At 29.9% G+C, this 24,077-nt stretch overlaps 8 protein-coding genes across 8 annotated transcripts; 5 read left to right on the top strand and 3 right to left on the bottom strand. All coding sequences in view use genetic code 12, as the record gives it.

Annotated features, from left to right (window-relative positions):
* Position 1: 1 nt before the first annotated feature.
* CEF1 (Cef1p) lies at positions 2-2,503 on the bottom strand. Its single transcript, XM_064903795.1, has one exon. It carries the CDS (start codon positions 2,131-2,133, stop codon positions 79-81), a length of 2,055 nt encoding a protein of 684 aa, XP_064760775.1. The 5' UTR covers positions 2,134-2,503; the 3' UTR covers positions 2-78.
* A 370-nt stretch (positions 2,504-2,873) lies between these two features.
* On the top strand, positions 2,874-5,873 carry DFJ63DRAFT_288500 (uncharacterized protein; the record flags this gene model as incomplete). Its single annotated transcript, XM_064905150.1, has 5 exons — positions 2,874-4,485; positions 4,561-5,097; positions 5,131-5,271; positions 5,329-5,526; positions 5,602-5,873. The coding sequence occupies 5 exons, from the start codon at positions 2,874-2,876 to the stop codon at positions 5,871-5,873; spliced, it is 2,760 nt and encodes a 919-aa protein (XP_064760774.1).
* Positions 5,874-6,087: 214 nt separating this feature from the next.
* Positions 6,088-7,101, bottom strand: DFJ63DRAFT_182428 (uncharacterized protein). Its single transcript, XM_064903806.1, has one exon. It carries the CDS (start codon positions 6,857-6,859, stop codon positions 6,302-6,304), a length of 558 nt encoding a protein of 185 aa, XP_064760773.1. The 5' UTR covers positions 6,860-7,101; the 3' UTR covers positions 6,088-6,301.
* DFJ63DRAFT_182595 (uncharacterized protein) lies at positions 7,054-8,130 on the top strand. The gene has a single exon (XM_064903807.1). The coding sequence runs from the start codon at positions 7,343-7,345 to the stop codon at positions 7,883-7,885; it is 543 nt and encodes a 180-aa protein (XP_064760772.1). The 5' UTR covers positions 7,054-7,342; the 3' UTR covers positions 7,886-8,130.
* On the bottom strand, positions 8,020-13,290 carry DFJ63DRAFT_319685 (uncharacterized protein). The gene has a single exon (XM_064907092.1). The coding sequence runs from the start codon at positions 13,012-13,014 to the stop codon at positions 8,377-8,379; it is 4,638 nt and encodes a 1,545-aa protein (XP_064760771.1). The 5' UTR covers positions 13,015-13,290; the 3' UTR covers positions 8,020-8,376.
* Positions 13,291-14,922: 1,632 nt separating this feature from the next.
* On the top strand, positions 14,923-17,280 carry DFJ63DRAFT_319684 (uncharacterized protein). Its single transcript, XM_064907091.1, has one exon. It carries the CDS (start codon positions 15,388-15,390, stop codon positions 17,182-17,184), a length of 1,797 nt encoding a protein of 598 aa, XP_064760770.1. The 5' UTR covers positions 14,923-15,387; the 3' UTR covers positions 17,185-17,280.
* A 504-nt stretch (positions 17,281-17,784) lies between these two features.
* Positions 17,785-20,775, top strand: DFJ63DRAFT_336218 (uncharacterized protein; the record flags this gene model as incomplete). Its single annotated transcript, XM_064908342.1, has 1 exon — positions 17,785-20,775. One exon carries the CDS (start codon positions 17,785-17,787, stop codon positions 20,773-20,775), a length of 2,991 nt encoding a protein of 996 aa, XP_064760769.1.
* A 599-nt stretch (positions 20,776-21,374) lies between these two features.
* On the top strand, positions 21,375-23,993 carry ARG5,6 (bifunctional acetylglutamate kinase/N-acetyl-gamma-glutamyl-phosphate reductase; the record flags this gene model as incomplete). Its single annotated transcript, XM_064908341.1, has 1 exon — positions 21,375-23,993. One exon carries the CDS (start codon positions 21,375-21,377, stop codon positions 23,991-23,993), a length of 2,619 nt encoding a protein of 872 aa, XP_064760768.1.
* Positions 23,994-24,077: the final 84 nt, after the last annotated feature.

The raw sequence follows: 24,077 nt of genomic DNA, 5'->3' as shown, positions 1-24,077 counted from the left end.
AAATATCATAACTCATTAATTGATTAACTAAATAAATAGAAATGTAATACATATAATACATAATGCTGGGGGTAGGGATCAAATAGAGTGTAAGTGGATTGAACGCATTCTTTCTTGGACATTTGCTTCAGCCAGATTTAATCTATCAACAGCAGCTTGTAGATTCATGGTTCTGGTTTCGATTACTTGATCTTCTTGTTGGGAAAGTTTGATTGTGTTTTCTAAATCTTCAGCAATAGTAGTTAATTCAGTAAATTCAGTGACTAAGTCTTTGGCCAATGATTCAAAGTTGGTTTCATACTGAGTCGACTTGATCTTCTCATTGATTTCTTGTTCCATTGAAGAGCATTTAGTCTTGATTTGTTGTAAATTATTAGTCAAGATAGATCTTATCAACGTGCTTTCAGGAAGTTTATATACATTAGGTTCAATCTTGGCATTCAACTGTTCACCTTTTGATCTTTCAAGTTCAGCGGAAATCTCTTTATTGACGGTTTCATACGCTTCTTCATCAAGATCTTCAAGTAATGGAGCTTGATAACTTGAATCAACATACTTTCTATAATCAGAACTAATCAATTTCTTTAATTCCAAAGCTACTTGATTTGAAATATCTGAATCACCTTCATTCACAGTTATTGGTTTCAATTTACTTGGATCTGGGATAGGCAATCCTTTTTGAACAGCTTGAGATCTTCTTAACTTTGCCTTTTCTTCTTCAACTTGTTGCAAAATCTGTAATTGTCTTACTCTTTCACCATGATCAATAGAATCGGATTGATTAAGATCATCAAATTCTGTCAAGTCTAATTTATCTTCATTTGCATCAAATTGAGGTAATATTATAGCACGAGAATGCTTTGGGGTAGGTAATTTTGAGAATTCATCTATTAAAATCTTTCTAAGAACCTTACTTGATATTTTGACAAGAACAGCTGATGTTTGCTCATCAAGATCTTTGGAAGTTGAAACTGGCTTACTCAATAAAACCGAATTTGTAGACGATCTGGCAATTAAATCTTTACCCTTTGCGATGATTCTGGAATCAATATCGGTTGATTCTTGCTCCTGTATTTCATCCTTGTCAGACTTAACAAATACTCCTGATAAACTATTATCTTCTAAGGTAACTAACTTAGCAGTGGTATGTTCCACTGGTTCAGGTAAATCCAATTTTTGTTTCTTTAAAACAATATTTTCATGTTCATTAAGTAATTCAGCAGCTGCCAGTATATTTAATTTATTATTTTTATTATCCAAATTTTGTTGCTCTCTTTCACGTTTTAAAGAATTTTTATCCTTCTTATTACCATCACCTTCAATCATTTCAATTCCCTTCTTTGAAACATCATGATTGAAATGAACCTTTTCATGTTCATTCTTTGATAATTCTTCAGAAACATCATATAATCCTGTCATATGGGCATGTTCAAACGGTATATCAGCATTATAATCCATTTCCTTTTTAGCTCGTTTGTTTTTAGATGTTAAACTTACATTTATACCAGCACCTTTTAATTCTCTTCTTTTTTGTAATAAAGCCAATCGTTTACTTTCTTCCAACATTCTTTCTCTTGCTTTTCTCTTTGCTTTCTTACCTTGAGTGTTAGCCAATCTTGATTTTGCTTCTGTTAACATTTCTCGTTCTTCATCATCTAATTCATCATCATCTGGTTTAGCAGGTTTACTTTCAGGATTGATATTTAAATCTCCAATTGAAGGACCTGAAGCAGGTAATGATTCTATACCAGGACCCGTAAGTCCTAATTCATTTGATTTATCATCCACATTATCATCATTCTTATTATTAGCAGCATCATCTAATAATTTTTGATACCTTTCTACACAAACAGTAGCAGTTCTACCTATTATAGGAGATATAGTTCTCCATTGATTTGGTAAAAGTTTGGCTAAATTTAATAATTTCTCATCATCTTCCTTAGACCAAGAAGATTTATTAAGATTTGGATTCAACCATTCATTCCATCTTGCTTTAGCTTGTTTTGCATTCTTTTTAGCTAATAAAGAAGCAACTCTTGACCATTGATTCAAGCCATATTTTGATACTGCAGCTTTCAAGATCTCATCTTCCACATTGGACCACACCCCACCTTTGACATATATTGGAGCCATAGTACGGCGATATGCAACTTTATGATTAGCCTTTAACCTTTAGATAATTGACTTAAGGTACAATACAGCAGGAATCACACTCACTCTGATATAATTATAACTGAGAAACCAATGAGGTAATTAGTGATGAGGGGAAATAGCAATAAGGGATAAGTTGAAGTAACTGTAAACTAACACGCCTCTAACCAAATAATTGCTAGATCTAGATATAGCTTTAACCCTTTAATTTGAAGAGATGGCATAGTTTAGTTAATTACTCGATTTAGTAAAAAAATTAATATCGATAAAAATCACGTGCCCGACATTTTGACTTAAAGCGGAGATTTTTTCACGTTCTTAAAATTTATTTACAGCACGATCAGCACTTAACTTAAATCACCATAATAATCACTACCACCACCACCACCAAGTCCAATCCAATCCAACGCCAACACCATTCATCTTCCAATCCAATCCATCCATCCAATCGATTGATCAATCATACGTTGTTCTTTCTGAATGCTATAGTCATCCATCCCTTCATTTCTCACTCAATCTTCATTACCTAGATTGAACTGTAACTTTGATTTCATAAACGTTTGTTAAAGTTTATCAGGAATTCATTCAATTGTACACTGTTATCCATTTAGATCATTCAAAGTATCATTCTTGTCAACTTATATTATCAATTCAAAGTCATTCCCTTTGTTGTTTGTTTCACGATCTAGTCTGACCCGTTCCCATCACATCCATAAGCAATCATGAGAATATTTCATTCCAAACATCAAAATCTTATCCTTCAGTGTTATCCCCCTGGGAAAGGTGCTGATAAGAAACCAAACTCATCTGAATTAAGTTATTTACTATACTATGCATCAACTCGTAGAGTTAAATTGGAAAAAGTTGTTACCTTCTTAAAGGAAAAGACGGAAAGTGATATTGGTCATGCAAGATATGGTAATTTACAAGTTACTTTGGCCATTTTATCAGCTTTAACTGAAAAATGTACTGATAACTTAAATGTATTTGCTTCTTTTATTTGTTCCATGTTACAATCTATCTTGGCTATAAAGGATTTACCACTTTGTAAAAGTGTGGTTAAAACTTATAGTGTGTTATGTGATAAATTAGACGAAGGGTTGTTCACGGGTGATAAAGAATTCGTTCATTCATTCAGTTCCCTTTCCGAAAATTTAATCAATTTAGCATCTTATAATCTGGAAGAAAAGAAACCAAATCAATTAGAATGGAAAATGATTGCTTTATTAGCTATTAAACATATTTCTCATTGTTTAGGGTATAATACTAAAATTTCCACTAAATTCATTGGAATTTCAATCCCATTCTTAATGAGAACGGTTCAAATCAATAATAATCAAAGAAGTTTATTAACAAGATTAAGAAGTAATGTTAACGTTGAAATTGAAGATCGTAGACTTTCAAAAGTCATTCTGGCTAAAGGTGGTCAAGGTCTTTCAACTCAACAAATTGAAGAAGATTTTGATAATGATGCTTTAACTGCTACTGATATAAATGAAGAAGTCTTTTCAGCTTTAAAAGCATTATTTAATACTAGTTTGACCAATCAAATTCAATCAGTTACTAAAGCTGTTGTCAAATATACTTTTGATAATAAATCAGAACCAAAATGGGGTTCAACCTTTTTAGAAATGTGTACCACTTGGATCCCAGTTCAATTAAGATTTGTAAGTTTAGCAACTTTATTATCAAGATTAGATTCAGTGGCTAGAGAATCTAATCCTCAAACTCCAAATTATGCTCAACAATTTCATTATGCCAATAATATTCTTGGTTTGGTGTCTTCAGATGTTAATATGATTGGGTTATCTGTATCTGATATCATTAGACAAGTACTTTTATTACAAACCAATCTCATTTTACATCAATCTTCATTTTTGGATCAAGAACAAGTTAAAAAATTATCATCTATTTATTCAAATTGTATCTGTAATTTATCATCCCATATTTATTATGCAGATCAAGTTCCAGATTCAATCCAAGAGATCTTATTAGAAGTTAAATCAGGGTTAGAATATTCTTATATTGACGAATCTACTCAATCAGAAATCATTGAAGCTGATTTGATTCATAGTTTAATCCTTACTTTACTTGATAGTATATCAACTATTTTTAACATTTTAATTAAAAAATCAAGTTCAATTACTCGTAATAGAGTTAATTTAGAACATTGGACTATAAGTTTACCAATCTTAGCACCTGAAAGTGAAATGGAAATAGGTGCCAATAGAACTTCAATTTTATCAGCTACCCAAATGTTTGAAATTCAAGGGAAATATTTAAAAGTATTTTCTGATTTCTTAAATCATGAATTAATAGCCGATGGTACTCAAAGTGAAGAAGATTCAACAACACCAGTTTCCACTAATACTTTAGATCCAAAAGTTCCAACTGATTATACTGTTCCAGTTATAAAACTTGATGATTCTCACAGTAGGAGTAGAGAAAACTTTTCCGATGATTTAAAGGATTATACTCAACCTGATATTAATCAATATATTACCCATCCCGATAATTTCATATCTCATTTCTTATTATATATTGATAAGTTTTTCGATAGTAATGAATCTCCAAGTACTGAGATTGTATTACTGATCCTTCGTGTCTTAAAGGAAATGATACAAATTTTAGGAATTAATTTCGTTAGTAATTATGTTCCATTTTTATTTCATTGGTCATTAAAATTTAATGGTAATTCATCTCAAGAACACTCAACAGCATCAAAATATAAAGATACTATTGCTAATATCATATTAAATTATTGTTTGAAAGGGTTAGATCAAATTTATCCTGAAGAATTACAAAATTATTGTACGAATTCAAGATTTTATGGTAAACTTTTAACAAACATCTCATATAGAAAAACTAATAGATTATGGATTGAAGGATTAGATTCAGAACCAACTGATTTAGAAATTTCTAAAGCAGTAAAACAAATTTCATCAGGTGTAAGTACTCCTGCTAGCGATGAAATTATAGTCGAAGATAATGTGAAATATAATTTTACAAAAGATGACTTAGAAAATTTCGCTTGTGGAGATAATTTCACGATTATTTGGATTGATCATAAAAGACCAATTACTTTAGATTTCATTAATGATCCTCATTCCAATGATAGAAGTGCCAATGTTATCATAAATGGACTTACTAATAATTTATTAGCTTCATTTGGATCAGGTGGTCTTGGAAGTGGTGATGGATCAGGACCAGGTAGTGAAGTTGTTTCCATTGAATCATCTATTAAAGCTGGTTTTACTGGTAAAGGTATTGGTACTGCTGGTGATATTTCATCTATTTATTCTGATTTACTGCATCATCATCAAAAGAATTATAATTCAAGTTATAATAGTACCAATATGAATGCAACATTTAATAGTTATGGAACTACCAATGGAACCATTGACGGTACTATCAATACTGGATCTCATAGTGGAGGAGGTACAGTTGCAGCTGGTGAACATAGTAATGGATCTATTATTACTGGTAGTGAAATTTTAAAGAATTATAATACCCCACGAATTTCAGAATTAAAAGATTTAATGCTGCAACAAAGAAAAGCAGGAGCTAGAAGAGCTACATTGTTTTCTGATAATATGTCTACTTCAACAGGTAATGGAGGTCATGTTTCAGGATCAGTGTTGACTAGACTGATAGCTACTACTGATGTTAATACTATTATTGATGGATTAAATGATGACGATGATAAAGCTATTGTTGTGTAGTACAGAGGGGAAACCACATCAATAAGTATAATAAAAGAATATATATATGAATAAATGAAAAACCCCATTTTAAAACATGTGACAATCGTTAATCAAAGTTTGATTATTCCTTTTTTTTTTATTTATTTATTTTTTTTTTATTTATCAATACCATACAAGTTAGTTTATGGTTAAAATTAATATAGAAAAGACAGTTAGTTAATAAGTTGTGCTTGTTTATATTTATATAATAATATTAATAATATACAGTTAATGAACAAAAAGTTATACAAAACAGAAAATTTAAGTATATACATGTTTCATTAGAATTTGATAAGGAAAGATTTAATCGTCACACGGACAAAAGCTGAAGCTAATGTTTGGTTTGGTTATTTGTTTTATGTTATGTTATGTGGTTGTTTTGACTTTATACTATTTGGAGAAACTCTTTACTCATCATCTTCTTCTTCGTCATCATCATCTTCATCATCATCTTCATCACCTAAAGCTTCAAAAGCATTAAAAGTATTGGAATGTTTATCAGTGACTTCTCTTGGATCAGCTGGTTTTGAAGAACCCAAGTTTTTATTGTTTGGTCTTACTTTTACATTTTGAGCTGATTCTCTTACAGATTCTCTGAATTTAGATCTTTCATCATTACCATCTTCAGCACCAAATGATTTTTTATTTGATTTGGTAGATAAAGTAGCCCAACCATCTTCATCAACTTGAACAACATCAACACTCTTTTTTCTCAAATTTGGTTTAGCAGTTCCAGATTTGGAAGCTCTTCTTCTATTAAAACTATGATATGGTCTTTCATGACCTTTTTCATCGATATAAGTATCACCATTATTCCATTTAATGGCTTTATGTTTTTCAGCTTCAGCAGCAGCATGTTCTTTAACTTCATCAATGGTCTTATTGAAAGCCTCTAAGATTTGAGGTTGAGGAACATAGGCCTCTTCTTTGACTTCCAACAATTGCTCTTCAGTATATTTAACCATGTTTTCTGCTTAGTTATATCAAGTTATTGATTGCTATATTACTATGGCTATTTCATGGTCAAAAGATTTTTATGGTTAAAAATTTTTTTTAAACCACGACGACATTTGTTTTTCTGGTTAATTTTCAGAGCACACGACAATTATACGACACTTTTATTATGTGGAGAAATGTGTCATAATTGAACATTGGGTATATATCTTTTTATAAATGATCTGGATATGTTTAATAGTATTTTATCCTATAAGATATATCATACCAACTTTTAAACTTCTGGTAACATGACATAGCATGTTGTTCTACTTAACCTTAATAAAAGTTACAGCCATTATAATTGCAAAAAAAGACCGCTGAACTATGTGCAGGAACATCAACTTTTTTTTTGATTTTCTTTCTCAGATGAGTTTATATCAAATTTAAACAGTAATAGTTAAATAGAATCAGATCAGATTAGATCAAATCAACACAACACAACACAACACAACATGCCTTTAGCTCATAACTTGAATAAAGTAAAGAAGATTGCTTCAAAGTCTTCAGCTTCCATGCATGTCAAAGGAAGAAAATTCAAACAATTAAACCGTGCTACTTTAAGAGATAAGAAAATCACTGAAAAGAAACAAAAATCATTAGAACAAAAGACCAATGAATTATCCATATTATTCTTTTTACAAAAGATCATTAATGAAGATAAGGATTTCAAAGATGTTGAAGTGTTTAGTTTCACTGAAATGAAATCTTTCATAGGTTTATTCGTCAGTAGATTTGATGATGAGTTAAATGAATTAAGAGAAGAAAGAAGACCCGGTAGACCTCAAACTAGTAGACAACAAAATCTTGAAGAAAAAGTTAAACATGAATCTCATATCTTTGATACTGGGTATTATGGTCCTGATTTATCCGATAAAGAAACTGTTAAGCGTTTAAGATTATGGAATGGAACTTCAGGTGCTACCACTGGTATGAAATTTGTACGTATTTCAAAAGATATGACTGAATTGCCAACCAAAGAACTTGAAATGAGTTAGAGTTTCTTTCATTCAATTGTACCATAGTTCATAAATAAAAAGCATCTTATAAGGAATAAATATATCATAGAGTACCAGGTTTTTTTAATACATTTTCTTTTCTTTTTTTTCTTTTTTTTTTTTTAATAATAGAAAGACATTTCATATATTTCAATATATAATCAACTTTCAATGACAAACAAAACAATCAAACAGTAGAAATATGTGTTCTTTTTGAATATATAATCAATCAACAAAACTAATAAAAGTAAAAAACAATAATAATAATAAGAGAATAAAAAATAATAAAAATAGTAATAATAAGACTAAGACTATCCAGTAGTATACTTAGAAATCATCCGAACCGATCCTTCCAAAAATACCGTTTCCCTCCTTTCCAAATTATCCATAATAATCGACATCACCATTCACTTTCTTGTCGATAAATAGTCATAAATAGTAATAATAAAAAATAAAAAAAAATTAGAAATAAAAATAAAAATAACTTTCACCTACTTTCCACTCCATAATATTGATTTCCAATAAGATGACGATGACGAGGAACTATCATCATCAGATCCGAAACTAGTAGCTCTCTCAACCACTTCTTCCTTTGTTGGTCTTTCTGGAGCCCATGCTGTAATTGGAACTTCCACTCTAGCAGCATCTTGATTAATCAATGTTTCAATCTTATTACCATTTTCAATCTCCTTTACTTCAGATACACCACTGACAGTATCACCTAACCATACATTAAGACCAGCCAACGTTAAAAATACGGCACCAGCAGTAGCAAATAATGTCTTGATCTTAGTTAAAATTCTACGCTTAGTACTTGGTCTAGTTCTTGATAAAATTAAATACTTTTGATCTCCTTCAACTTTACTACCAATTAATTTCCAATTTGATCTTTGTAATCTTCTAAGACTTCTCATAACTAATTCCAATTCAAAATTATCAAACTTATTCAAGAATTTAAAGATATCTTGTTTTGGTAATTTTCCAATCGATTCGGCATCACAACTAATAGCTTGACCTTCAAGGGTTAATAATAAAAATTCAGCTTTACCTTGATTAAAGTTTTGTTCACCATCTAAAGGATCAAAGAAATTATGGGATTCTAAGGAACGATTGGAATGACACATACTATGACTCCATTCAAATGCTTTATCTTGTCTAAATTTCCTTTCATCTTCTAATTCACTTGAAGTCTTAGCATCCTTTAAGAAATGTTCTAATGAAAATTTATCAACCACAATGGGTTTAGCATCTTCTTCTGGTTCAACTTGAGAGGTAATATCAAATTTCTTATAAAGTGGTGGAGCAACAATACGAGCAGCTTCTTGCTCTTCTTCTTCAGCTTGGGTTTCCTTAACAGCATTAGAAATAGCTTCCTTAATGATAGATTCTTCATTGTGTAATCCAGCAGATAATACTTCATTATGATCAAGATCAACTGAATCTTCAGCTTTAATAAGATTGGAAATTATTTGTTCAGAATCATTATATTCCGCTTTTAATTTAGCAATTTCAGCATCATCAATATCATGAGTTCTTTCATAGATTGGTTTGATACCAACATGACTCTTACTCGATGGACAAATAATTCTTTCTTCAATATGATGTACTTCATCCTTTTGAGATTCTTCATATTCTAACTTTTCAATAAATGCTTTATAAATATCTTCCACATCTAATTCAGTTAACTTTTTATTAACATTATTAGATTTAATTTCATATAATTGTTGTAAGAAATTAGGATAATAATCTAATTTAGCATTCAAAGTCTTTAAAGTTTCCATTAAGTTCAATACGATAGGATAATTATAAGATGATTTATCATAAGTATCAGCGTAATTAGTTAAAATTTGAGTGAATTCTTGAGGAGATAAATTCCAAATACCATCTTTATTCTTTAAATTTGAAATGGTTAATAATTGTTCAATGTCTTGGAAATTATTATTGATTAATTTACTATTTTCTCCAATCCATGAATTTTCATGAACATCAACTGCATTATTAAATGATTTCTTGGATTCAAATTTAATAAATTCTTCTCCATTAATCAACACATTATCTAAGATGAAAGTTTCATTTCCATTGATCTTAAATAATAGGGACAAATTACGATATAATTTACTCCAAACAATCTTCTTTGAAATACTTCCATCACCATTAGATAATTCTAATAATTTAGCTAAAATAACATTTGAATCAAGATCTTTAAATGGAACTCCATTTAATTCTTCCTTTAATTGAATCAATTCAATCACATATTCTTCCAAGAAGAAATCATCTGGAATTTGTTTATATTCAGATGACGATATAATAGGTTCTTCTGCCACAATAGGTTCTGGTTCAACAGGTTTAGACTTTTCAAATTCTTCAAATGCACTTTGACTATTGATTAACGTATCCAACACTTCTGTATTTCCACCATTAATGGAAAACAAGTGACTTAATCTCTTCTGTAATCTCACAAAGTCACAAACATTTGAGTCATTAATCACAGGATAATATTCGTCATCGACTAAAATCTTGTCAGCATTCTTATAAACTTGATTAATTTTATGATCCATAACCGCAAGAATTTCTTCTGGATCAGCTTCAGCATAATCACATTCTAGAATTTCTTCACCAAAGGCTTTCAATTCCTTATGGAATTGATGAAGTTTTAAATCTTCCGGAATTTGAATATAAGTAGTATTAATAGGTTCCAAATCAAATGTATCCCAAAGAGTTCTTGTATCAAACACTTCTGGGTTTAATTCCTTGATATATTCTTCAAAGGAATTATCATCCTTCGAAGTGATTGCAAAACCAACAGCAACTCTCAAAGCTTGAGCCTTATCTAAAACTTCTAATAATTTCTTATATTGCAAATGATTTTCTCTCATTAATGGATTCAAAAATTTCAGTGGGAAATGGTCATAAGAAACATCAATCAAATATCTTAATTGATTTATGAAATTTTCAACCGTGATTCTATTACCAGATTTATCGAAATGAAGCCTCATGATAGTATATAATTCATCTCCAAATTTATAGAGTCCAACTGCTTCTGGAATTTGAAGATAATCCATTTCCAATTGTTTCAAATTCTTGATGTTGTCAATATGAGATGCAACGTATTCATCTGCAATTTTATCCAATTCAAAAGTTTGATTAGGCTTAACCTTAAAATATTCCTTCAAGTAATAAACCAACTTTGCAAACTTTTCACTTCTACTTAGTAAAAAGTAATCATCTTCAAATACATCTCTCATTCCATCGTATATTTTCATGAATTTTTCTTCATTATCGATAATAATTTTAAGAACTTGATCTGAAGTATAGCCTCCAAAAGGTTGGTTGTCAAATAAATAAAGTCTCACATGAGCTAACAAACTCTTGAAGGGAGTCACGTAAATTTCATCAGGGATTTCAATATTAGTATCGTGAATATCCAAGTCGGATGAGTTTTTAGCCCTAAAGATTTTATATAAATAAGGTGTAGAAATAATCCTTTCAATACAAGGATATAGATCAAAAAAGGTGGTAAATTCATTATCTCTATAGTAATGTTTGAATATAGATTCATTAATCTCCTGATCGGCGTAATAGTAAGATCTATTAATAGCAGCGACAGGATCATAATCAATAGTAAACATTGCTCCTCCATCAATTTGTTCTCTAAAACTTTCAACTGGTAATCCACTCTGAAACATTTTTGAAATTAAATAGAGTTCTTCTGGATCTCTAGCATATCTTTTAAATGCATCATAGATTTTCAATGGGGTAGCGGACTCGGCAGCACTAGAAAGTTGACTGCTTGCATCATCAAAAGAATAATAACCTTTTGAGATATATGACACGAAATATTGCAAGATATACGATGCTGCTCTATATGAATCACTGACTATATGATTGTCCTGACAAATTTGAAATAAAATAGGAGCCACATTCAAAAAATTATGAGAATTATTATCTAAATTATATTTCCATCCTAAAAATTGATAATATTCAACAATTCCTTCAAAAGGTTGATAAGTTTCAGAAACAACATCAAACTCGACATCTTTCAATTTCTCTTTATTTTCAACTAAAAGTAATAAATCATCAACGGTATATTTCCCTTCATTTGCATCTAAGAACGATTTCAAACTATTATATCTTTTAATTTGAAGGGAGATCTTTATATAATTTGAATCGGGGATTAAATAATATTTTGAAAATTGATCAAATTGTTTTAAAGTATTATTAATATGATCGGATAATTCTGAAACCGACGATAACGTTTGTAAACCAAATTCTTTATTTAATGAATCCAATTCATCAATAAAGAAATATAAATCAGTCACAGCTACAGAAATAAGACGATTCAATTCATTAGCCTCTGGTACTAATTCTTGAGTTAATAAGGTGGGGAATTCATGATTTGTTTTAAGGAAAGCTAAGAATTGATCAAACATTCGATTGTAAGTGCCGATATTTTCCGCTTTAATCGAATTGATTTTATTATTCATGTAATAGTTCTTAAAGATATATAAACAATTTGAGAATTCAATATAAGTTAATTGTTCAAAATCTCTAATTTTATTACTATAAGATTTTTGAATAAAAGTTAAAAAGATATTAATTTCATCAAAATATTCATAAACGAAATCCAATTCCTTTTCATGAACTTCATTCTTCAAAACATGTTGAACTAATTCAGGTTCATAAATCTCACATTGAACATCATGAGCATTTAAGTAAACATCTTCAAAAGATTTATATTTTTGGAATTTACCTTTATGATTAATTTCATCATTAAATAAATCATCCAATTCTGAATTATCTTTCTTAACTTCTTCTGCTTGTTCGTTTTCAACAGGTTTAACCTTAGGAGTTTTCTTTAATGTGATTAAATCAATTTCATAATCATCTTCATCATTATTATTATTATTAGAAGAGGTAGCATACCCCCTTATAGATGTAATCACATTACATCTACTTCCAACATTAGTTTTGCCATTATTATAACCACCAAGTTTGAATTGACCAGCAATTATGGATTGAGAACTTGTGGTTGATAATAATACTAATCTTGTTAATTGATGATAAGTACCAGGAGTACATTTTAAAGATGATCTTTGTAATTGTCTAGTAAGAATTGATCTCAGCAACATTCTGACGCGTCTTTAGGGATGATTAGGGATGACGTAAGGTGATATGATTGAATGAATACTGATGAATTGAAATGGGTTGATGATATAGATCGATCACTCCGATTTAATAATGTGTGGGGATGAGTGAGTGATAGATAAGCAAACTAAGGGGGGGGGGGGGATTGGAATCTACTTACGCGATTGAAGGGTCAACTCAATCAAAAGGGGGTAATGTATGGATACAGGTTGATTGATGGATTGATTTATGAATTGATTGAGATGAATTGACGATATGATTGAATGAAATCAGAGTTGGCTGTAAATATGATAAGGGGTGGTTAGTTTAAACTGGGAAGGAGAGGAATGGAGAGAGAGAGAGAGGGCAAAAGGGGATGATCGATTTATATGCAGGTCACGGACATACCCATATTTAATAGATGATGATAGATATATTTCTAGTTGATTGTTACATGATCTATTGATGGTTAATGAGTATTAGTATGATGAATTGAATAGAATAGATTGAATAGTTACTATTTCAAAAATAAATGAAATAGGATAAAAGACGTTTAAATCAATCATAATTATAGTACGATATACTGAAAACCGGGGTACTGTATCAAAAAGGAATAAGAATAATAATAATAATTATAATTAAGAGATTGATTATTTATTTGTTGGGGATATAATCACATGAATATACGTAATATGGTAGGAATACTTTATAATCTAATTTGAATCCAACTCAACCCAACTGAATGGGTTAAGATAATAGATTTAAGTTAAATTAGACACAAAAGAGATGATCGTATCATAAAAAAAAACACGAATAACATGAGTCAAAAGGTACAGATTTTTGCATAGTTAAACTAATTGAGAGTGTTAGCAACCTAAAGGGATATGCTATTAACTTTAACCATTATAGTTAAGCAGCTTGTTAATGAAACCGTCAAAATATATTTATTGGTATGAATCAATAACAGGAAGAAATGATAACTCACACGACCATTTCGTTCGTTCCCCTTAAAACAAAAAAAAAAAGCACGCGTTTTAAGTTAGTTACTGTAACATAGACAGACAGACAGACAGACAGATCAATTTTAAACTTTGATGGTGTGATTTAGAATGGATTATATTATAAGTTAATCAATTATTATTAATGATATAATTGAATGATATTGTATATCATTAACTATCCAATGATAACTGACAAATGAATGAATGATTATTACCATATGATCATTAAAGATTATCATTAATAAAGGATGATTAATTGGGTGTTATTTTTCAATAATGATTTGAAATGGGTTGAGTTAACAATTAAATGGGAATTGTAAATCATTGTTTCAAATACCGGGAAAGAAAGATGTTAAGTGGAATATATCGGACTACTATTCCGTTAAGGCACCATAAAGTACATAATTGAATGGGATATTACCATTTTTCTTAGCGGATAATGATGTATCTATCTATAATTTGATTAATACATATGATTAAGGCGACCTCTTGAATATGTATTACCTTTTATTAACCATATGTAGTTATATATATCCATGGATCGATGGATGGATTCTTTAATTAATACACTGTAGACTCTAATGGGATTCTATTTCTAGAAGCTTACCTCTGTCCTGTATACAGCGAAAAAGAAACTTTTTGATAGAACTGATTGATTCCCAAACCGGTAATAAAAGAAAAAGAAATTTTGTTTTTTTCTAAAAAAAAGAAATTTAAAAAAATGGTGACAATCACAAAAAAAAAAAGACAAAGAGGCAAAGAAAAAAAAATTGTTCTTTTAACGGTTATTTTTTTTTTAGAACTTAACCTGGAGACAAAAATAAAATTTTAAATTTGCATCATCAAAATTTGTTTTGTCATAATAATGATATAACCCTAACCATTTCCTTTATTAGATACTTGTTCTTTATTCATATCATATCATATCATATCATAGTATATAACACTATACCATACACTCCTTCAAAGTCATCCACAAAGTTGTACCAAACCACAGTATACCTACTTACAAATACTACCAATCCTCCAACAATCAAACTTGAGGCGTATTCATAACTGCATCTACCAACATTTATAATTCCCTTTGGAATAATACCCGCTACTCACTTTTTAAGGTTGTTCCTTACTTCAATACTCCCTTTGTTCGCCTTTATTCTAGTTTTCAAAAAAGAACCTTAGCAACACCGTTAAGATTGTTCATTTTAGTTCATTATTTTCTTGTCAACAGTAAGTCAAAAATTAAAATATCTTTAAATTCCCACAGTTTTGTATATATATATATACAGTTCAGTATCTTCCAAAGTCACCCTTTATACCTTTCTATGCATTACTAGTCTCAGAATATCACCTATATAACCTTATCGTTTGTATTATATCATGACAAGTGGTTCTATAAATGTTATAAATCCTATACCTACCAAACCAACCATTTCTTCATCATTAAATAATCAATTCAATTATAACTCTTTACCCACAAGTCCTTCCCCTTCAACTCCGGTAAAGTCAAATAGTAATAATACTACTTTTACAACTACAACTACTACCACCAGTTTATCAACTTCAAATTCAACTACAAATACTACTTCAAATAATAATTATCATGTACCTTCATTGGATTTCCTTATAAATGATTGCTTTTTAAAATCTATCAATCATTTATCCATTAATGAAGACATTGAAGATGATACAGATATATCCCATCGATTAAAATTAGTTGAATTATTTGAAAACTTTATAAATAAAGTTCATTGTCAAGAAAATTTACATTTTTTAATTGAAATTTTTAAATATGAATATTATTATGAAAATATCTTTCCTAATAATACTGATTCATCCATTATAAAAGATTCAAATTCAGATGATTATGAAAAATTAAGATTAAAGAATACTCCAAGTCCATCTCCTGCTCAATTTTTTATACCTCCATCTCATTATAAACAATTAGAATTATCATCTTCATCTACCGGAATAATATCTTCTGCACCATCACAATCTTTTAATAGTGGAAGTGGATTTCTTTCCAAGACAATTTCCATACGATCAGAAGAATTAGATCCTAATCAAGTATTTGTATCAACTATTGATGATTTAGATCCTCAAAATTTATCAACTTTAAATAATAATATTTGGGATAATTTAAAATCTCAAAATATAGATAATGAAGAAGATGGAAGTGATGATGAAATAGAAGAACTACAAGAAGATAATACCATCAATGATAGAGATCGTCAATTACTTATCAATCAATGGAATTTGATACTTAATAATTATGTTATTGAAAATTCTCCCGATCAAATTAATATAAGTCAAAAATTACATGATCAAATCATTGTTGAAAGTTCGAAATCAGATATTCATCAACCTTTAATCTTATTAAAAGCTAAAAATGAAGTATATCAAATCATAAAGGAAAACACCTACTTACAATTCATAAAAAAGCTTCAACAATCTCAAAAAGCACGTTCTCCTTCACCTGTAAAATCCCAAGATCAAACTTTACAACATTCTCCATCATCATTAACTTATGTTACTTCTCAAAGTCCGGAAGATTTCAAACAGAACGTAAACGAAATCATCATCCCTGATGACCAATCATCTCAAATTCAACCTTCAACTGCTACTACGATTTCAAATCCTCCAAGTCCTGCTATACCTTACATGAGTAAACAAACTTATAAATCAATGAAGAAGAAATTATTATCCTTAACTTCTTCATCATCATCCTCATCGCCATCCCTTAAAGAAGGAGGTACTAAAAGTGCTACTTCCTCGTTACCTAATTCAAGAGCAAATTCACCTCCTACAAATATATCTCCATCATCAAGTTTCATTCAACATTCAAATCCCATCACTATAAATAGAGCTCATACTATGAGTGTACCTCAGAAACATCATCATCATCATGCACATACTACACAGAATATAATCTCAGAATCAAATTCAACTTCTTCTTCATCAATATCGAATTTATTAGGACATTTGAAATTATCTAATCCTAATAGATCAAGTGGATCAAATTCAGGTACAACTACTCCAATATCGAATTTACATTCCTTAACTACCTCACCTGTAAGTGAAAGATATGTTGAAACATCCAATAATACTGCTACTAATGCTGCTAATACATCTTCTAATGGATTGAAATTTTGGTCATCAAGAAAGAAAACTACATGATTGTTTTCATCTTATCTTATTTATTTATTTATTTATTATTATTCGTCATTGGAATAATATCTTGCATCGTACATATCTCAACTGGTATATACCCCCATTCATTGTAACTTTATAGAAAATATACATCATATATTATATCACATCATAATTCGTTTTTGTTTTGTCGTAAAATTCTCATTTGTCGTAAATAATTCTGCATTTTTTGCGACATATAAAAATGACATAAGACTTATTTTTGGCAAGCCATCTGTTGATAAAAAAATATTAACACAAAATTAAACGATGATACTCCACAATTATTGCGGTAATTCAGGGATATCTAACAATCATCTCTTATCTTCTTTATATCCCTGACCACAAAACTTACCATTACAAATCATCATTTTGCTATACGTTTGCTTCTAAATATCTAAAAACTTTACTATTCATTTTGTTCATAGACTAAATTTGGACGTCTAATTATAAATCTTAGCAGGGTAATCTAAATTTAAGATCTTTAGTCATTCTAATCAATAAATCACTAATTTAAAAAAGAATTTTTGATTTCAATTCAAAATTCATTCATCCCATGTACATCTTCTTTAAGTTATCTCATACCATATGACTTCAGATAATCTTACCCCTACTACTAAATCAACTCCGTCTGAGAATCCCGCTGGTTCAACCGAGACATCCTCATCTTCCTCATCAACTGCAAAATCTAATCTTGATAATGATGTGAGTGAAAGTGGTTCTATTTCGTCATCTACTAGTATAGATTCTACTCCGATCACACCACCTCGATCAACTACTCCATTACAACTTAATTATTCGGATTCAACCATTACCCCTACTGAACCACAAACTCCTCCTCCAAGTCATTCTAGAGATGGTTTGAATTTCCTTGATGGTTCCGGAAGTAGTAATGATAGTTCAGTTAATACATCACCTTTCAAATTACCTCAGTCAATACTAAAGAATCTCACTCCTACTAAAGCTCGTCGAAGTAATTCGGAAAATCATAGTCATCATCATCATCATCACCATCATCATCATGAATTAAGTAAGATTAGAAGAGAAGGGATCTTGAAAGCCAGACGGGATAAACTAATTAAGAAATCAAAGCGTATTCATGAAAAACTAGATCAATTAAAAAAGATTAATCAATCAATTCAACAAAATCGTATTCAAAGATTAACTACCGATTATCATCGTGCTGCCGAAAGAAGACATAAATATCTTCAAGACATTAAACGAAGAGCATCAACTGGAGCATGTATAGTGAATGCCAGTCTTATTACCAATGAAAAGATCATGAATGATATAGAACCTACTCCATCGAGCTCAAATAGTCAAACTTCCACCGAGTCAACTGCCAACAATGAACTGAAATTTCAACAATATGTCCATGATAAAGAAGTCAAGGAGAAATCAGTTCATATCCTTAAATCTAAAATATTAACAAAATATGAACATCTATCTCCAGGAGAAATTTTTGACCAATTTGGAAAGGATAAACCCATGGCAAAAGATATAACATTCATCTTACAACATTATGGCGTTCCTCATACTTTTGATTCCTGTCGATTATTCTTTGGAGCATTTATAATGGAACCTGAATTTAATAAGTGTGTTGGCGAACATTTCCGGTCTAATCCAATGTTTAATTCCAATTTACCTAATCAAGAATCAAGAAATTATCTAAAATGTTTTATTTGGTTATTATTGTATAAATTCAGTCATGAATTAATCATGGATTTTGAACAATTATTAATTAATGGTGATGAAGGAGATAGTAAGGCAATGTTCATAAAAACTTGGAAATCGTATTGTTTTGTGTTTAAAATCTTTAAACAATTAGATTATCAAGATCTTAATAAGATGATTGATTCAGCTATAAATACGGTCAATACTCAACTTGATTTAATTGGGAATGATCTTATGGATCAAGAAGATGAAGCAATAGAAGACTCTGATGATACTGATTACTATCAAGCTATTACCAATCATAAACAAAATTTCCTTAAAGAAAAGAAACAATTGAATTCATTATATGATCAATCTAAACAAGATGAATTTTTCAATGATGAAGAGAGTCAAACGTTTTTATTATCGCTTAATCATGAATTACAATTCAATCAATCTTTAACATCTTCCTCTGATGCACGAAGATTACATCGGAAGAAATTTCATATTCCGCATCTAAAGTATTTAACTTCGATAAATTGGCGTCATTATTGGTTTAAAGCATATTTTTCCCAATTACGTAATTCAAACAAGACTCAATCTCATATCAGTATGAAAACGGGGATTTTAAAATTATCCATGACAAACTCAAATTCAAATTTGGTCAACGACTTTATTGATATTAATGATGTTTATAAATCATTACACATCCTTAAAAGTGATTATTCACATAGAGTAAATTGGTCATCAAGATCTGAATTACGAGATTTGGTACACAGTTTATCGATTGATTTATATCATTATTATTGTAAGACCAATAATATATCGATTCTTCTGCAATTTCATTCATTAAATAGTGTGGCTGAGGGTGTGAGTTATATTCAGTATATTAAACAAAGTTTGTTAGATATTCAACGTACGATTGAGAAACTAAATCCTCGGGATTATATTCTTAAAGAATATCCTCAGAAATGTCTTGATATTATTGAACATGATCCTGAACTTGCATTACAAGATAATATGCTAATATTTAGTCATCATATTCAAGAATTTGAAACTTTGGTATCCAATATATTATTCAATGCTTATAAGATTAATTCATTTCAGATTTTAGTGGAATCAGAAACTTATCATATCATTGAAGATTGTCGGAATGCAAATGTTTTATATTCGAAACATTTTGTTAATTCACCTCATTTATTATTTCCTCGATTTTATAAATTCTTAAAAGTATTCAAGAACAATAATCACCTTGATTTGAATAATTATTTACATATTTTAGAATCGACTTCATATAATTTCAAGAAAGAAGTTGATTCGAAAGCGTTAAATTATTTTCAAATGATTTATTTTGATGTGTTGGTTTATACTGTTGGAAAGTGGGATAATGATGTGATATGTGAAGATGAATTGAATTTATTCTATTGTGATAAAATGATGAGTTATCGATATGAGATTAAAAAATTCATAAAGTCTAATGTGTTGACATATATATTATCATCATTTAACGTATCTGATTTGAATAATTGTTTTAATAAGATCTTGGAATCATCCGGAAAAGTCTATAAAAGAAGGGTATCAAAATTTGATAATAAAGATGGTTTTGATTATGAAGAAATCAGGCTTAGGGCATTTCTTATGTCGGAGTTGAATATTGCTGAAGTTACAGTTGATTCTATTATTCATGTTTATAAACATTCAAATCATCTTGAGTCTGTATTCATGAGTAAATTCACGACATTATTAAAGGATTTCACAGCCACACCATATTCTCTTAAGATGAATCAAGCGTTGACTTCGGTGTTCCCATGGTGTAAGTCGGTTACATCATCATTAATTATGAAAATTCGTGAATTGATTGTATTCTTTACTAATGTGTATGGTCAAATATTTACCTGGATTTATCAAGATTTAGGTAGGCCTTAGTAAATTGTTGTTGTTTTTGTTCTACATATTTATTTATTTGGTTATTTTGTTTTATTTCTCTGGTTCTCTATCTATCTGTTTGTTTTTATTTCTTATATGGTTTGTTTTTAGTTATATGTAGTTTGATTTATTTATAGTTATAAAGTTTCATAAAGTAATGTGTCGATATACACAGTTTAATATAGTTAATTTTCGTCTAATTAATTAATTAAATTACTTAATTAATCAACCCCCACACTTAAACATAGACACATGTTGCAAAATCTACTCATTATATTCTATAAAATATTTTTAAATTAGTTGACTTCACGTGTTCCTGTATATACCAATTTCTACTGATTTCAGACCGCGCTTAACTCATTTCAAAAAATTACTTTAATTGGCTGATAAATGAGTCAGTGTCATACACAGAACAAAAAAACGATAAGGAGAAATTTAAGGTGAGTGAAAAATTTTTCTGTGTTCATCACCCTTTGAAAATTTTATTGCAACTACCGCCTTTATTCCTTTTCCTTTATATATACTTCTTCTTCTTGTTCTTCTTCCTTTCATTCGAGAAGTTCAAGTGTTTGTCTATCAGGGTTTGGTTTTAGTATATCATGTTAAGACAAGTTTCAAGATCATCGATCCCCGTGATCAAAAGAATCACTAATAAATCAACATTAGCCACACTTAGTTCTGTCAAAGTTTTATCTTGTACTTCCCAATCAAGATATCTTTCAACTGCCAGTAAGACTACTGCTTCTGTTGCTAATGTTGCTGCTACTGCTAGTAATGTCACTGGTGCTGCTCGCAACTACTCCACCAGATCTACCGTGGTTCAATTATTAAACAATATTGGTTCCAAAAGAGAAGTTGAACAATACTTGAAATACTTCACCTCTGTATCTCAACAACAATTTGCTGTCATTAAAGTTGGTGGTGCCATCATCACTCAACAATTACCCGAATTAGCTTCTTGTTTAGCTTTCTTATATCATGTTGGTCTTTATCCTATTGTATTACATGGTACTGGACCTCAAATTAATGAATTATTAGAAAATGAAGGGGTTGAACCAGAATATATAGATGGGATTAGAATCACTAATCCAAAAACCATGGAAGTGGTTAGAAAATGTTTTCTTGAACAAAATTTAAGATTAGTTACTGCCTTGGAAAAAATGGGGGTTCATGCTAGACCAATAACTGCTGGTGTATTTGGTGCTGAATATTTAGATCAAGATAAATATCAATTAGTAGGAAGAATCAATTCCGTTAATAAATCTCCAATTGAAGCTGCTATTGAATCAGGTTATTTACCTATTTTAACTTCATTGGCTGAAACTCCTTCTGGTCAATTATTAAATGTTAATGCTGATGTGGCTGCAGGTGAATTAGCTAGAGTTTTCGAACCATTAAAAATCGTTTATTTAAATGAAAAAGGAGGTATCATCAATGGTAATACTGGTGAAAAAGTTAGTTCCATCAATTTAGATGAAGAATATGAAGATTTATTAAAAGAAAGTTGGGTTAAATATGGTACTAAATTAAAAATTAAAGAAATTCATGATTTATTACAACATTTACCAAGATCTTCATCTGTGGCCATCATTGATGTTAATGATTTACAAAAAGAATTATTCACTGATTCTGGTGCTGGTACCTTAATTAGAAGAGGTTATAAATTAATTAATCGTAATTCTTTAGAAGAGTTTGGTAATCCAGATTTATTAAGAAGTGCTTTATTAAGAGATCCTGAAATTAAATCAGGTAAATTATCAGTTGCTTCTTATTTAAAATTATTAGAATCAGTTAAATTTAAAAGTTATGGTGATGAACCATTAGAAGTCTTAGCTATTGTTTTAGAAGAAGATGGTAAAGTTCCAAAATTAGATAAATTCTTATCATCAAAGACTGGTTGGTTAAATAACGTTACTGATAATATCTTCAATGCTTTAAAGAAAGATTATCAATCCTTATGTTGGGTTGTCAATGAAAATGATTCTAATTTAGGTTGGTATTTCTCAAAATCAGATGGTTCATTCGCCAAAAATGGTGAAATAATATTCTGGTATGGTTTAAAAACTGATGAAGTTTCTCAATTAATTAAAACTTTTGATTCTGGTTCTGTTGGTTCTTCATTATCTTCATCAAGTGAATCAGGTGTCTTCAGTTCTTCAACTCAAAAGAGAGGGTTCCATTCTTCAACCGTTAGATTTTCAAATCCAAATCCTCCATTAATAAAAGGTACTAATACCAAGAAGGCTAAAGTAGCTTTAATCGGAGCTAGAGGTTATACTGGTCAAAATTTAATTAGTTTAATTGATAAACATCCGTATTTGGAAATCTCTCACGTTTCATCTCGTGAATTAAAAGGTCAAAAATTACAAGGTTATAACAAAGATAATATTGTTTATTCAAATCTTCAAGTTGAAGATATCATTAAACTTGAAGAAAATGGTGATGTTGATGTGTGGGTTATGGCTTTACCAAATGGGGTTTGTAAACCATTTGTTAATGCTATTGAATCAGTTTCAAATTCAAATTCAAAAATCATTGATTTATCCGCCGATTATAGATTCGATACAACTGGGGAATGGATTTATGGTTTACCTGAATTAAATGATCGTGCCACTATTGCTCAAGCTAAAAAGATTTCAAATCCAGGGTGTTATGCTACTGCTGCTCAAGTTGCTATTTCTCCATTAAAAGATTATATTGTTGGTACTCCAAGTGTATTTGGTGTTTCTGGTTATTCTGGTGCTGGTACTAAACCATCTCCAAAGAATGATATTAAATTCTTAAGCAATAACTTAGTCCCATATTCATTAACTGATCATGTTCATGAAAGAGAAATCAGTAGTCAATTAGGGTTAGATGTTGCATTCATGCCTCATGTAGCTCAATGGTTCCAAGGTATTTCACATACTATTTCTATTCCAATTAAACAAGGTTCATTAACTTCAAGAGAAATCAGAAATATTTATCAAGATAGATATCAAGGTGAAAAATTAATCACTGTTAGTGGTGAAGCTCCAGTTGTTAAAGATATTAGTGGTAAACATGGTATTGTGGTTGGTGCTTTTGCTGTTAATTCCAAGGAAAATAGAGTGGTCATCGTTGCTACCATTGATAATCTTTTGAAAGGTGCTGCTACTCAATGTTTACAAAACATCAATTTGTCCTTAGGATACGGTGAATATGAAGGAATTCCAATTGAAGTTGTCATTAGAGGTTAAATATAGTTCATATTTATGTTTCTTCCTTCTTGTTCAATTCATTGCTTTTCCTTTCCCATTATATTCTTGATTTTCCATTCTCTT

The sequence above is a fragment of the Scheffersomyces coipomensis genome (genome assembly GCF_036884675.1).
Source record: "Scheffersomyces coipomensis strain NRRL Y-17651 chromosome Unknown DFJ63scaffold_5, whole genome shotgun sequence".
NCBI classification, from domain to species: Eukaryota; Fungi; Ascomycota; class Pichiomycetes; order Serinales; family Debaryomycetaceae; genus Scheffersomyces; species Scheffersomyces coipomensis.
The sequence above is the reverse complement of the archived record's forward strand: the minus strand, read 5'-3'. Positions and strand labels throughout refer to the sequence as shown.